This window comes from Phodopus roborovskii, unplaced genomic scaffold (genome assembly GCF_943737965.1).
Source record: "Phodopus roborovskii unplaced genomic scaffold, PHOROB, whole genome shotgun sequence".
Lineage (NCBI taxonomy): Eukaryota > Metazoa > Chordata > Mammalia > Rodentia > Cricetidae > Phodopus > Phodopus roborovskii.
The window spans coordinates 1,371,452-1,387,500 of record NW_026126576.1 but is presented as its reverse complement, the minus strand read 5'-3'; the positions used below and the strand labels follow the sequence as shown (position 1 = coordinate 1,387,500).

The 16,049-nt window shown below is 42.3% G+C and overlaps 1 protein-coding gene across 1 annotated transcript in view; it reads left to right on the top strand.

Moving 5' to 3' along the window:
* Frmd4b (FERM domain containing 4B) overlaps positions 1-16,049 on the top strand; it is a 177,105-nt gene that overhangs the window by 155,298 nt on the left and 5,758 nt on the right. Inside the window, exons 14-22 of the mRNA XM_051203522.1 lie at positions 367-508; positions 1,878-2,011; positions 2,298-2,417; positions 3,525-3,753; positions 6,589-6,645; positions 8,054-8,201; positions 9,889-10,008; positions 11,776-12,584; positions 15,667-15,799. Of these exons, the coding sequence (XP_051059479.1) occupies positions 367-508; positions 1,878-2,011; positions 2,298-2,417; positions 3,525-3,753; positions 6,589-6,645; positions 8,054-8,201; positions 9,889-10,008; positions 11,776-12,584; positions 15,667-15,799 (1,892 nt within the window). The remainder of the gene's footprint in view (positions 1-366; positions 509-1,877; positions 2,012-2,297; positions 2,418-3,524; positions 3,754-6,588; positions 6,646-8,053; positions 8,202-9,888; positions 10,009-11,775; positions 12,585-15,666; positions 15,800-16,049) is intronic.

Genomic DNA, 16,049 nt, shown 5'->3' with positions numbered 1-16,049 from the left:
AATTTTCTCAGAAGACATATAAGACAAGAATGTATTAAGCTTTGCTATCCACTGATTTTTTAAATCATATATAAAAAAGATGAGCAGTGTGTGTGTGTGTGTGTCTGATTTAAAAGTTGTAAGCTGGCATACATTTTGCTTGTACAGTGGTGACGTTGCTGGTGGCATTTAAAGTTTAAAGTCGATTGAACCCTGCATACTTACTGAGACCTTCCATGTACAAAATAAAAGTTTTCTGTTGCTTCTAAGGTGCCACTTTAAAGGTTTAAATTGCCCTGTGTTGACATTGTTTTATTGTAGCTTAATCATTTTGTTGGTTTAAAATGTGAGTGTGCTAATCTCATTGCAATGTTATTTACTTCATAGGCAAAAATTCCTTCAGCCAAAAGCTTAGACGATATCGCCATGGATTTAACAGAGACTGGAGCACAAAGGGTCTCCAAACTGGTAACTCTGGAGGCAAAAAGTCAGTTCATCATGGCAAGCAATGGCAGCCTGATATCCTCAGGTATTTCCTTGTTCAAGAAAGTATAAGCCAGCTTCCCCCCCTTTTTCTCTTTCTCTCTGTTCCCCCCTTTTGTGTTTGTTATACATCGTCTCCAAATGCATCTTGTTGAGGCAAAAAAACAAATTCTTTAGCAAAATGCTACCACTTCAAATAACATTTTAAATTTATTTATTTATTTTAAGGTAAGGGCTCAGCACAGGCCTTTAATCCCAGCACTCGGGAGGCAGAGGCAGGCAGATCTCTGTGAGTTCCAGACCAGCCTGGTCTATAAGAGCTAGTTCCAGGACAGTCTCCAAAGCCACAGAAAAACCATGTCTCAAAAAACCAAAGGGAAAAATAAAGGAAGAAAAGAAAAAGATAAGGGCTCACTCTGTAGCACTCCCAGACACTGCCTGTCTCTGCATCCTGATGCACCATCCCTGGCTTTTAACTAATCTTAAAGAATATGAAGTTAAATTGTTGGTAGACATGTGATATAAATAACATAAGATGCAAAGATACTGAGTACCCAAGGTTGTCTGGAAAGCTGTTTGCTCCCGGGTAGGTTTTGATGCCATTAATTCCTTACAGAATACATAATTCTATTCAAACACAATTGCAAGTGCCTAGTCCATAAGCTGTAATCGTTGGGCCCAGTCCTTTCCTTTGTGGAAATTCTGGAGTCTCTTATCACTAAGTTAACTTTCTCACCTAAGTGCTCACCTCTGAGCAGCAGGGATGGGGGACAGGGAGGGGTCTCCTTTGCATACAATAGTCCATTGCCTTTCTTATTTATCTGCCTAAAGAAACATTGAGTGGGACCATCCCAGGGATCATGTCTCCTTGAGTGTGACTGAACCACAAGGCATTTCATGGGGTCTTCCAAAATGATTAAGCCACAAAGTGCAAAAGACATTTTCTTCCTTCCTTCCTTCCTTCCTTCCTTCCTTCCTTCCTTCCTTCCTTTTTCTTTCTTTTCTTTTTTTTTTTTTGTTTGTTTGTTTGTTTTGCTGTTGTTTTGTTTTTGTTGGCTTTTGTTTTGTTTTAAGACAGGGTTTCTCTGTATTGCTTTGGAGCCTGTCCTGGAACTAGCTCTGTAGAACAGGCTGGCCTCAAACTAAAAAAGATCTGCCTGCCTCTGCCTCCCTCGTGCTGGGATTAAAGGCACGTGCCACCAATGCCTGGCTGCAAAAGACATTTTCTTACCAGGCACTTTCTAATGCCCAGAAGCATGTAAAACACTTCCCAATTTCCTTTCATTATGTTCAGAAACCAGGAAAAAAGAACTGAAACCAGCATTTGGGGGCAGCTTTGCCTCCACAGCTCTTTGTCCCTCAGTGAGGAAGGAAACAGGGCCTGTGTGAACCTCCCTGATCTGCCCCCATTCTAGGTTCTCAGGACTCAGAAGGCATGGAGGAGCAAAAGCGAGAGAAAATCCTCGAACTCAAGAAGAAGGAGAAACTGTTGCAAGAAAAACTCCTGAAGAAAGTTGAAGAGCTGAAGAAGATCTGTCTTCGTGAGGCTGTGAGTGGCCTTTACCTCCCTGGGCAGTTGCATTGGGTGGCTGTAGCCTGTGTCCATTATGAACTCTTTTTGGTTTTTTGTTTGTTTGTTTGTTTGCTTGTTTGGTTTTTCGAGACAGGGTTTCTCTGTATTGCTTTGGGGTCTGTCCTGAAACTAGCTCTGTAGACCAGGCTGGCTTTGAACTCAAAGAGATCTGCCTGCCTCTGCCTCCCAAGTGCTGGGATTAAAGGCATGAGCCACCAACGCCTGGCCATTATAAACTCTTGACCCCCATCCTGTTTTACAGGAACTCACGGGCAGAATGCCAAAGGAGTACCCACTGAACATCGGCGAGAGGCCCCCTCAGGTCAGGAGGCGAGTGGGGACCACGTTCAAGTTAGATGACAACTTACTGCCTACTGAGGAGGTATGAGCATGGTGCTGAGCCATCCTGAGCCCAATCAGGAAAGCCATCTGTTTGGTGACCTCCATCCACACCTTAAGTTCCAAGGCAGTGCTGTCGATTCTCTTCCAAGCCATGGAAATAGACAGAGTAGATCAAATTGCACTGTTCCTTTCATGCACATTCTGAGAAAAGTTGATTTTACTTCTATTTTGTTCCCCGTGTCACAGAGAGCGTTAAAGAAGCCCCATGTATAGGTTATAAATAGTATTACAGAAATTAAAATTGAATTTTAACTTCAGATCCTTTGTCATAAAGCCAAGTAACCTCCATCAAATGGGTTCATGAGCCTGAAGTTTCAATTCACAGGCAAAGTGCAAACAGTGGGTTCCCCTCTGCAGTGAGGATTAAATGAGATAATGCATAGACAGCAGTCAGTGTAATTAAGTTAAAAGATTTGATGGGCAACGTTGTATGCGCTCTCTCAAATGCATATCACATGCAATTATGCCATTATGACCCACCCCATGGTTCTTACAGGGATTTAACCATCTCCACTTCCATTCATAATAGAGTCAAGTTTTGATATTTGCCAGGTGTCTGCCTGTGCACTCAGCTCTGACCTAAGCAGCACACAGTGTGTCTTTAATCTTCAGCATGCTTTTGTAAAGTACTTTCTTCCTTTTACCAACTTAGGAAACTAAAGTATTAAAAGATTATTTATGAGTAGTATGTTCAGTCATGCTACTAGAGACAACCAGAAAAAGCAGTCCGACCCAAATGACGTGTCCTTAAAGCTCCACATATAAATGTAACATTCTGCACTTGTGAGTCACAGGATAGCATCTCTCTCAAAACTGGTCTTAACTCAGCCGAGTGAATAAATGCAAAGTCATTTTCCTCCTTTAAAAGGAAAAGAGGTTGTACTATGAGAAGGTGAAGTTAGGGTGGGTGAGAGATGTCTTCTTGGAAGGTGACTGAGGATGCCTGTGCTATTCAAACATGGAAGATTTCATTTCTAAAGGGTGTATTATTCAAGAATATACAAGAATCATTGTTATCGAGAAACAATGAGAGAGAGTGACTTCGTGTGTCCACAAAAATAAAGCAGTGTTTATTGTCTAAATGCAGGATCCAGCTTTGCAAGAATTGGAGAGCAATTTCCTAATACAGCAAAAGCTGGTTGAAGCTGCAAAGAAGCTTGCCAATGAGCCAGACCTTTGTAAAACCGTGAAGAAAAAACGGAAGCAAGATTACGCAGATGCCGTGAAACGGCTGCAGGAGATTGAAAATTCCATCAATGAATACCGAATCCGGTGTGGGAAGAAACCCAGCCAGAAGGCTGCAGTTATTCTACCAGGTTAGTAAGCAGAAGCTGTCATCCCAGACCTCCTGCTGGGATGTAGCATCCCTTCACTTGCTTACTTGGTGAGAGGCAGAAGAACAGCATCAAAAGCAAGAGTAAAGATGGTGGACTTCTCAGTGTCCAAGGCACATGACCTTGATGTTCAGTAGCAGGCTCATCGTGCAGTTCTGTATTGAACTTTCAGGATGAAGGCTCACAGGGATGCTGGCCCATGATAGAGCAACTGGACTGGTGTCAGTGCTTTTCATGATGCAGGTTGCTTCTGGAAGGTGTTTGAATGTGGCAGACCCTGCATTTCCTTAGAGACCCCATCTCGCATGTGTATAGATAGAGGTGAGGTCTTAGGACTATCCCATTTCAAGAGAGTATTTACAAGTAGGCAAATGTCAGATGATAACATGGAATGTGGCCAGATGAGAGATAAGATTATAACCACAAGGTAATCCTGACTTTGTATAAATCTGCACGCAGGATGACTGATTGGGAACTGTTTCAAAATACTAACAGCCTTCCAGTTTCAAGAGCTGATTCTCTTCTGTTTCCAAGATCCTTGGCATCATATATCTACAAAGTTCATGTTCAGGAAAAAAAATGAAGAAGTCTTTATTACGTTAATTTAAAGTCTAATTTCTTTAAACCCAAGCCTTTCCCCAAATTTATGTGGTACCACTCATTCTATACTGGATGAGTAGTATAATCATAACTGGCGGTACCTTACATTTTCACTGAAATATGAAATAATTACACACTTTCTGTCTGATAAACTGTGGTGACTGGGTTTAGAATAGACCAGGCTTAGAGCCTATGATTCATAAAGCTGAGATATGACTTGAATAAAGTGAATATACAGATATTAACACACAAATGTTAGTCCACCACAGCTGGAGAATTTAAATATGCAATCTAGTTGGTTTGATGGTGGTTACATACTTTGCCTCCAGACATCGGTGATTAACAGTGTGCTTAATGTTCATGGCCATTTGTCACAGCCAATTCACCCTCAAGCTGTGCTAGACCCAAATGTTCTTTTTGGTGGCTGACATTTGGGCAGCAGATGGTGCCATTGGTTGAGCATATATTGGATAGTTTTTTGTTTTGTTTTTTTTTTTTTTTTTTTAAGTGTACCCAACAGCTGACTATACTGGCACCTCTCCTTCAAGTTTCACTGTATATCTAATTAAGAGAGAGTCCAGCTGGCTGTAATAAAGATTAGCATTTGAGTTTGAATGAAGACAGTCCCTTAAAACTTACAGTGATGTATTGTATTTGTTTAGAACCTTTCACCAAAGCAGTTGACACAGAATATGGAATGGTTTTGAAAATCATCTCAACTTATTTGAGATGTCTCTTTTTTGCCAAATGAGTACCAGAAATGCTCAAAATACTATGGCTGTCATTTCCAACTAGATAGCCGAGTATGGGTAATAAAAATAAGAAGAAGCATGACTGGCATTTTTCTTAAAATTTATTTATTTTATGTATATGAACGTTTTATCTGTGTGTATGAGGGTATCAGATCCGACTATAGATATGTGGTAGCTGGGAAGTGAACTCAGAACTCCTGGAAGAGCAGCCAGTGCTCTTAACCACTGAGCCATCTCTCCAGCCTATGTAGTTGGTATTTAGCATTTGTTGTGTGCCTGGAGCTGGGTAAGGTCTTTGAGTCATTAGTTAATCAAAAAGCTCATCTCAGCACTACGAAATAGGCCTTGTTATTATCCCCATTGCAGAGCAGAGCCAAATGATCCTTACTGAGATGAAGCAACTTGCCCAAGCTCCCACAAATAATAAATGACAAAAATGAAATTTAAACTCTAGTGTTCTGAGTCAGTGCTTCTTAAGTAGGGACAATTTTGCCCTCCATACCCCCACCCTAGAAATATTTGATGATATATGCAGGGCATTTTGGGTTGTCAAAACTGAGTGTAAGAGTGCTACTTCAGGTCTGTAAATAGACAAAGTTTTTTATAATGTACAAGGTAACTCCCTAGGACAAATATGGAATGCAGTGTCCTTTTAAGGTATTAAAAAAAAAAAGCCAGTTTAAGCCCCAAACTCTGTGGATATTAATTCTATTCTAAGTGATACAGGCAGAGGCTGAAGATGTAGTTCTGTTGGTCTTGCCAGAGATACATGAATATTGGGTTCAGTCCCTGGCACCGCATGAAAACAGCAGGGTGGTGTAAGCTTGTTATCCTAGCACTTGGGACATAAAGGTATTAAGGTTATTATTAGTTATGTAGAGAGTTCATCAGGAACAGCCTGGGCTTCTATATAAGACTGTGTTGAGAGGGAGAGAGAGAGACAGAGAGGGGAAGGAAGGAAGGAAGGAGGAAGGAAAGAAGAAGGAAAAAAGAAATATAGTCTGCCCTTCTATCCTCAGATTCCACATCTGTAGATAGATACAAGCAGTCTCAGGTCAAAATATTTGGGGAAAATTGTCTTTGTATTAAACACATTATTCAATAAACACTACAATATAACAACTGTTTATACAACAGTTACACCATATTAGGAATTATAAGTAATGGAGACAGTATCCAAGAGAAGTTAAGACACCCTCAGACTTGGGGAGATCACCAGAAACCGGTCTCCTCTGGATACCGAGGAATGGCCCCTCCATTGTAACATCTGTACAGTAGATCAGATGTTTTTATCTCCAGTAGAACGTAACTGATTCTGACAACAGCTAATTATTCTTAATGCAGTATAATTGCTTACATTTATCTAAATGAAAACAGAATGTACTCCATTGAAAATTGCTTCATTGAACTCATTCTAATTGTATAAATGCACAATTATACTAAAGATGGCTCTTTTTATTCACAGAAGACATAATTCCATCAGAAAGCAGTTCTTTGTCCGACACTACCACCTATGATGATCGTAAGTGGCTCCCCTTTTCATTTAAAAATATTAGGTACTTTGAAGTATGAAGATCATTTTTTAAAATCATAAGACCCTGTAACAAAGAGTAACAAAAAACAAAAATCAACAACAAAAAAAGGAAAGCCTACCTGTTTCTCTTTGGGGAAAAGTAGAAGAAACTAACTTTATTTATGCAAATGTTTGAGAAAAGAGGTATATAATTGTCATCTACACAGGCTAACATATTAAAACAGGACCACCCAATCAGAAATCCATAGCATGAGTAAGTCTGTCTGTAAGGATATTAAAGTCCCCCCCCTTTTTTTTAACTTTGTAAAAAACTAAAGACTCAGAACTATGTAAGTCACATAGTCCTTCACTTAATGAGTTCCAGTGGTGATGTTTTTACATAAATGGAATCCAGCATCAAACTAGCAAATTATAGTATGTACTTTGCAAACCACCGTTTTCTGGAGAAGTGGGAATTGATTTTATTTTACATAGGAAGAAAGGCACATTTTATGAGTTAAATCTCACATCATGTTTGTCATTTCCTAGAATTAAGCAGTACGGTTATAGTGGCTGATATTAGTTCATTGTGTTTGGGGATGGAATGCATTTCATATCAAGGGACTGAGTACTTCCTTGCAACACTTTACACGTAGTCAGCTGACTGGCTATCTATCTGATGTGATTTGAAGAATTCCGGGAAGCTACTGCCCTGAGCCAGCCCCTCGCTGTTTTTTCTCTGAGTTTAATGGTCAATAAAATAAAATCTCACAACTTCAGGGTCCTTTCTTTGAGCTGTAATCCAACACACTTGCCATTCATCTTTTGAAAATGTGTAGGTTGGTCATGAACATACCATGTCTGCAACAACATAGCCCATCCCCCATGGGATAAGCCTATGGCCTCAGAGGCAGAAGGCCTTTAAAGGCAAACAAAAACCTCGTTTTTCCTTCCTTTCTTTTTAGACAGGGTCTCGCTAGGTAACTGTCTAGTCTGGAACTCACTATGTAGCACTCGTAGAAATCCACCTACCTCTACTTCCCAAGTGCTGGGCTTAAAAGCATACATCGCCATACCTGGCAAATTACAGATTTTCTTTAATAAAAGTTTTTGAAAGTGACACTGTCACCCATTGCACCTGACTGATTTTTCTTACTTGGAGTGGTTGTGAATTGAAAAAAAAAAAAAAAAAAAAAAAAGGTTCAGAGCTCAGTATTTCTGTTCTTTTTTTTTCTATCATGCCAATTATAAAGTTAAACTTTATATATATAGTTAAACTTCCTACTACATAGTTCTACAAATAGTCTTGAGAACTGTTGTTCATCTGATCTGCCAATTTCTTTGTGAAAGACTGACAAACTATTCATTACTGATTTGCTCATCTTTGTTTGTTTGTTTGCATTTCAACTCACTTTAGCCAATGACTCCTTCACTCTTGCTGGGCAGCGACCAAGTTCAGTACCTCATTCTCCAAGAATTCTACCCCCCAAGTCTCTTGGTATCGAGCGAATCCACTTTAGAAAATCCTCCATCAATGACCAGTTCGTAGACACCAGACAGTCCAGGTGAGTGGCTCTCGTCTTAAGGCAGATGCCTCGGAACCAAGAAGTCTCTTCTCTGAAACAGTGACAACATTTTCCTTGCTGGTTACATACCCTTCCAGACAATGTCCTATTAGGAAACTGAGGCAGGGATACTAACCCAAAAGTTTGTTGTTGAAAGTGAGTGGGAGTGTTCTTTTGTTGTTGTTTTTGTTTTTTTGAGACAGGGTTTCTCTGTGTAGCCTTGGCTGTCCTGGAACTTGCTCTGTAGACCAGGCTGGCCTCAAACTCACAAACTGAGCCTCCTGAGTGCTGGGATTAAAGACACCAGGAGGGAGTGTTCTTAAGAGGGCTTTTTAAAAAGCACTTGGCTCTTTTCTTGGTGTTAAAGTCTGTGTGACTTTACAAAGACCTAAATGATCAAGATTAGGGAATGGTGTTAGCCTGAGCTTAGCAAACTATAAAAAAGCATGTGGCTTCAAGAGGTTTGAGGCTGTGATCACCTGGCCCCTTTCTTTTGGATCTGTGGTTCAGGAAGCATCACGGTAAAACAGTCACCTTGGGGTAACTGAGAATCAGAGAAAGACAGGAAGTGGCTGATTCTAAATTTGTCTTCTAGGGGATGCCCTCAATGGCCTAACTTCACCCCACTTCTCTCACCCCCCCCCAAAGTTTCCATCACTTTCTAATAACTGAAAGGTTAAAAGCCAAGCATTCAACCCATGAACACTTGGAGGCTTTCAAGTCAAATTCTAACACGCCCAGGATTCCACAGTTTAATTTTATAACCTCAGTTCTAAACAAACTGTGAACTGTTTAAGTAAACTATCATAAAAACACATAGTAGGATGATTATGTATTCACCAAAGTGACATTGTAGAGTCCTGAATAGTGATTTGTCTATAAGTGTAGAATCAGGAGGCTGAAGAAGGAAGGATTACTAAAGGCTAGCCCAGGCTACCAACAGAGATTCTGTCCTCAAAACTAAAAAAATAAAATAAAATTAATGAATTAACTGACAATAAAATAAAAAGATAGTATAAACAAAAATTAAGCAATATGAAAATTATATGTAACTTCAACTTCAATTTTTAAGTACATATTGAAAATACAAAGTAAGATCTCTTTTTTGATTTAAAAAAAAAATGCAGGTATTTTTACCAGGATCTGTGTGTGCTAATCATATTCTGTGGCTCCACTGTTATGCCTTCCCCGTAGGCAGTTATGTTCTTAGAATTCTGGGAAACAGAAAAATATGATTTTAAAAATGATACAGTTTAGTCAAATATCATCAGATAACAGCTATGGGCTGTGTTTTTAAGAAACTATTTTCAAGAAATTGGAGGGAACAGGTCAAAAGCAGTAATATTCGGTGATGTCTGAAAACTACATTAAGTTTTGTTGGAACACAGTCATGCCTACTCTCTTCTATACTGTGTCAAAACCCCAAATATTTACTTCTAGACTTGCAGAACTTCACTGTTGTTGCTCTCAGTCTGTGCTATTGAGCATCTTCTTATTGGCTGTGTGCATGACTCCAGAGAGTAGATCACATGTGCTTCCACCAAAAATCATCCAGCACCCCTCAGGATGCTCACCTCCAGACACCACCCAACCCCCACCCCGTCCCTGCCCTTCTCCTGTGCTCTCCTTCCACTACTTTCCAGTAAATTTCATGTCAGGAGTCATCATTTCTTCGATTTCATTGCAGAGAAATACTGTCCACCCACAGCAGCCCTTACAAAACACTGGAGAGGCGGCCCCAAGGAGGACGCAGCATGCCCACCACCCCTGTCCTGACTCGGAATGCCTACAGCAGCAGCCACCTGGAGTAAGAGCCTCATTTCTACTACTTTGGCTTGAGTGTGTGTCTTGCTTTGGTTGCGTTTCTAAATCTTTTACAGTGACTTTCTACTTGTTGGCATCCCTGGCTCATCCCAGCACACTCCCTGCTAACTTATAATTTCTAATTTGTGAGTAAACACCAGGTACTTGATTCCTCCATGTACATATTAGATGTTTAGTACTTTAATTTCCCCAACTAGACATCACCATTCATCATTCATTGGCAAGGAGGAAGATAAGTACAGCGGAGTTTTAAAGTATTTGTGGAGTTCTGTGCTAAATATCTTATATTTATTTATTTATTTATCATTTGTTCTGTTGGTTTTTCGAGACAGTTTCTCTGTATTGCTTTGGAGCCTGTCCTGGAACTCACTCTGTAGACCAAGCTGTCCTCAAACTCATAGAGATCCGCTTGCCTCTACCTCCTGCATGCTGGGATTAAAGGTGTGCGCCAACAACGCCCATCTTATTTTTTAAAAATACTATTTATTTAGCAACATCATATAGTCCAGGTTGACCTTGAACTCACTACATAGCCAAGAAAGGCCTTGCACTCCTCACTTTCCTGCCTCCATTGCTTCAGCACTGGCTTACAGACATACACCACAGACACCCACGATTGTGTGGTGCCAAGGCCCAAAACCAGGGCTTCATACATGCCAGGCAAGCACTAGCAGCTGAGCTAAATGTTCAGTACCATAAATGCTTTATCAGTGCTATTTTAGTTAGGACCCACAGCAAGCCTGTTATGAAGTGGGTGTTAGGTACCACTTTCATCTCATTTTACACACACAGAAGCAAACTGAGAGAGGTTAAGTATCTTGCCCTAACTCTCACAGCTGATGAATAGCCACCCAAACCATGGTCAGCACCAGCAGCTCTGATTTAGGCCCAAGCTCCACTCCACCTTTCATCTCTTCTGTTCTTATGTAACCTAACCCTATGTGAGAAGAGAGGAGCCTCTGATGCCAGGAGAGCCTGGGCATCTTCCAGCTTTACCTCAGGGTGCACATCAATATGCATGCATGTATGTATGTATGTATGTATGTATGATGGATGGATGTATATCTTCCCTAGCCTCAAGGAAGGATTTGGCTTGTACAGTAACAGAACCCGATTCCTCCCTTATAAAAGACCATGGTAAGAACTTATGTGTAGATCAGTGTGATGGAACAGGTGGACTCTGTTCTGTAGTCAGACTTGGAAACCTGCAAAGTTATAAACCCATTCAGCATGTTCTCTTCTCTGGGTTGCATGCGTTCCTCTAGGCATGTGTGTGGGTGCTCATATGCATGACTGTCCATGTAAGTGCAGACCAGTGGTCAGCATAGGGCACCTTCACTCTCCACATTTTTTTTTTCTTTCCAATAAGAACAGCCCTGGCTGTCCAGGAACTCAATCTGCAGACCAGGCTGGCCTTGAACTCACTGAGCTCCACCTGGCTCTGCTGGGATCAAAGGCATGTGCCACCACTGCCCCACACTACCTTATTTTTTGAGATAATGTTTCCCATTAAACCTTAAACTCACCAATTTCACTAGCCCAAGCTTCAGGGATCTGCCTGTCACCACCTCCCTAGCATTAAGATTGCAGGAGCCAGGTGTGTCTTTTTTACATGGGTTCTGCAGCATGGAACTCAAGTTTTCATGCTCACACCAAGTGCTCTACTACAGAGCCATCCCCCCAGCCCTTAGCCTAGGCTTTTCTTCCTTGGGTCTTTCTATTGTACTCATCTCCCCTTCCCTTCCTTCAGACCAGACTCATCTCAGCACTGCCGACAGCGGAGTGGAAGCCTGGAGTCCCAGTCCCACCTGCTCTCCGAGATGGACAGTGACAAGCCATTTTTCACCCTCTCCAAATCCCAAAGAAGCAGTAGCACTGAGATCCTCGATGATGGGTCTTCCTACACCAGCCAGTCAAGCTCAGAGTATTACTGTGTAACGCCTGCTTCCGGCCCTTACTACACCACCCAGACTCTAGACACCCGCGCCAGGGGTAGGAGAAGGTCCAAGAAACAGAATGTTTCTGCTTCCAATTCAGGAAGTATGCCCAATCTAGCACAAAAGGATACCTTGAGAAATGGTGTCTACTCAAAGGGTCAGGACCCGCCTCCTTCTGGTTACTATATCGCTGGGTATGCACCATATGCAGAGTGTGACTTGTATTACAGTGGTGGCTATGTCTATGAGAACGACACTGAGGGACAGTACAGTGTCAATCCTTCTTACCGATCCTCTGCTCACTATGGATACGACCGCCAGAGGGACTACAGCAGGTCTTTCCATGAAGATGAGGTAGACCGCGTACCCCATAACCCTTATGCAACTCTCCGGCTGCCGAGGAAAGCTGCAGTGAAATCTGAGCACATTACCAAAAACATCCACAAGGCCTTAGTTGCTGAGCACCTTCGTGGCTGGTACCAGAGAGCTTCTGGGCAAAAGGATCCGGGACACAGCCCACAGACTAGCTTTGACTCAGACAGGGGATCACAGAGGTGCCTGGGATTTCCGGGGCTTCAGGTGCCCTGCTCTCCAAGCAGTCGAGCGTCTTCCTACTCTTCAGGTAAGATGGCTGGGGAGGCTCATCACCCCTGGGGCTACTATCTATCGTATTCCCAAACCACTCCAGTCCAGGGTCATGAAATTGATCCCAAAGGTCATTAAGAGTGGTAGCCATTCAGTGGACCCATAGTACGAACTGCCAGCTTGGACAGTGCTCTGCGGCTTTCACAGAGCGTGAGAGTCTGATGAAGCCTAGCAAACACATGCTGAGTACCTAGTCTGTGTGCCGTCCTGTGTTGGTGATTTCACCAGCTTTTTGTCGTCTGGGTCTTATGCTGATAACCACGTCTCTTCAATGTAGTCTCATCATTAGAGTTTTATATTCTGAAAGAATTAAGAGGCACATGAGCTGAGTAAGAGGCATTAAGGATCATGCATCCCTTCCCATTGGGCACCAAGATGTGATCAATTCCAAGATTGAATATTCATGTACCTACCTGCATACGAAATTATGCAGTGATTACAGCAATTCTGATAGACCCTGGTATTTGTTAAGTATTTTCCTACTTTCTTTATCTTATCTCAGTATGTGCTATACTCTACTGAATTGCTAGTGTGAGGAATTTGAGGTATTGGGTGCTTGCCTGGAGTGCCATGGCCACCATCATTGCCAAAAACCCTAGGAATTTTTGTAGATAATTTTCGATCATCAACAGTGTTCCCTTTTTAAACTTTATATGGGCTTTGGCCACTCCCTCTGTTCACTTTTTGCAGAGCACCTGCTACAAACCCTAATCTAAGTAAATTAAGTAGAGAAGTAGGAGCTGAGGAGGGGGTCTGCCTGCCACAATGAGAGCTCAGTACTGAAGCAACATCTGGCCTCCCCAGAGTTCAGGTTCTAGTCAGCAGCAGAAAGAATGTGTGAAAATTAAGTAAGCTGCAGGTTTGAAGAAATGAATGAATTCACAAAAACCTGGGTCCTTAGTTTTGCCACCTCCCTTAAACATACGTGGGTATTTCCAAGCCTCAGGGACAGTAGGATGAACTGTACCTTTAAGATTCATAAATTAGCTGACAAAAGATATTGCCATGGAGACTGCTGTTTGGGTTCTATTTTGTTTCTATTTCCGGGACTTTGGACTGCTGCTAGGCCTATCCCACCTATGACCACATCTAACACCTGAAAGCGGCCCCTGTCATTATTTCCCGTGGTTTATAGGTCTGACCTGGAGGGTGCCTGTCTTGCTCTCAAAGTATAGGGTGAAGCTTGAAAAGCTTTCACAGATCACACCTGGACAGAGTCAACAAGAATAAAGAAAAACAAGGGGTCTGGAAAGTCTTGTGGATGGCTTTGCGTGCACGGGGCTGGGGAAACGCCCTGGGAAACCCAGGTGTGATTCAGAACCTTGTCTCGGCACTTGGCTTTGTATCTAGGGCAAGGGTGAGAATGAAGGTAATACTCTGCTGATGGTACCACCAAGACCACTCCTCCAGCTAAGCCCCCACTTGGCGGTTTAAGATAGGAGCTTACAGCTTGTCCTAAACTGGGCCTCTCCCATGCCTGTCCTACCACACCTGGCTGAGAGCACCCTTTAAAAAGAATTAAATGGATGAAATCAAGGCTCCCTGAAATCCCTTCTGGAATGTTCCTCATTCCTGCCCCACTTTATAGCTTTAGAGATATATTTCTATGGGCACACGTCATTCACACGGAGAGCTACATTTCCTGTTTCTGATTAGTCAGATTTGGCACCACCTGAAGGCTTCATGGTGACTCAGGTGATGGTAGTGATGGTAGCCACCTTTGCTTGGCAGCTCTCTGTGTCAGGGTGCTCTCCCTTTTAATATGAGCAGCAGTGCTGTAGGGTGGGTGCTGTTGTTCTCTTTGTTATTCTTATATTGCAGTTGAGGTGACTGATTTAGAGAGTTTGAATGGCAATGCCTATCCTCTAGGCTGGCAGGTAACAAAGTAGGGCTTCCATCCCAGCTCAAATAGTGTAACCCCCAAACCTCAGAACCTTTACTTACCCAGTCTTGGAAACCCACTGCGAGGATCCTACATCAGTTGGTGAAAATTATGTAACATTATGAATATATATTATATGCATATTGAATATATATCATGTATCGTTTAATATACAATATAGTGAGTATGTTATTATATTCCAAATGCACAGATGCATTTTGAAGTGTCTCTGTCTGTGGTGATTGCAAGTGGCTTGTGGGTGTGGAAAGAGGCCAGTCACTGGGAGCAGATAATGGGAACAGGAAGAACCATGTTGGGGACTGTCTGCATGAGACTGGGATATGCACAGGGTCATGGGGTCACCTGCATATCCCAGGCGTGAAGCAGGACTGCTTTCACAGAGAGAACAGCAGAAACCAGAGACAGCTTCAAACAGGGCATAATGATGCCCGTCCTCTCCCGGTTGCACCCTTTTGCAAAACTAGTCTCTTCCTCCTGCTGCGAGCTTCTCTCCACCCCCATTGCTTTTGATTTGACAACAGAAAATGTCCTGTCTTGCCAGTGGCCAGTGTTGTTGCATTTGGTAGTCAAGTCTTAACAAGTCATGGGCTGAATGCTTTGCCACCACAGACTTCTACTTATTCTCAGGTACCATCTGCCCGATACCTGAAACTCCCATGACATGATTCTCTCCCATTATAACAATCCTCTTCCTATTTTCTTCTGGGCTACTTTAAAAGATGTGCACTTGAAAAGATTGTGCCCTTCCCTAGGTCTATCGTTAATAACACTTAGCATGTTTGAGTCTTGATTCTATACTAGGTTAAAGGTGTTCATGGTTACCTGTAGTCCTGGTGGTGCAACCACACAGAGTCCACTTGTTATCATCCTCTCCACATATAAGGAAAGAGCCTTGAAAAAGATAAGCTACTGGCCCAAGGTCATTCAGCCACTAAGCCAACAAATTGAATTGACTTTGAATTCTGGCTCAAACGGGTCTGTTTCAGTGGTGGAACAGGGGCAAGGCCTGGACCCATCCCCAGCACTGGCAAATAGAAAAGCAAACCTGGGCCCTTCCCCTCTCTACCGCACGCATGACTGACTGTGAAGCAACCTGAGAGGTGTCCCTTGAAGTATTTCAACTAATGTGCTCTCTCTTCCCATTCTTTTTTTCTAGTGTCTTCTACAAATGCTTCTGGCAACTGGAGGACCCAGTTAACCGTGGGGCTCTCTGAATACGAAAACCCAGCACATTCTCCATACACCAGCTACTACGGCAGCGTTTACAACCCCTTACCCTCTCCAAGCAGGTGAGGAATTACTGAGCAGATTCTAGAATCTTAGTCCGCTTCACTGAAGTCTCAGTGTGAACAGATAAAACACAGGGTTTGGTCAAGAGCCAAACCCAATGGCCACCTCCTTCAGTAAATAATGTTTCATTAGAAAATGGTCACGCCCATTATTCTACATATTAGCTGTGTCTGTGTTCACACTCTGAGGACAAAGCTAAATGGCTTTGACAAAGCACATGGCCAGCAAAGCCAAAATTGCAACTGGACT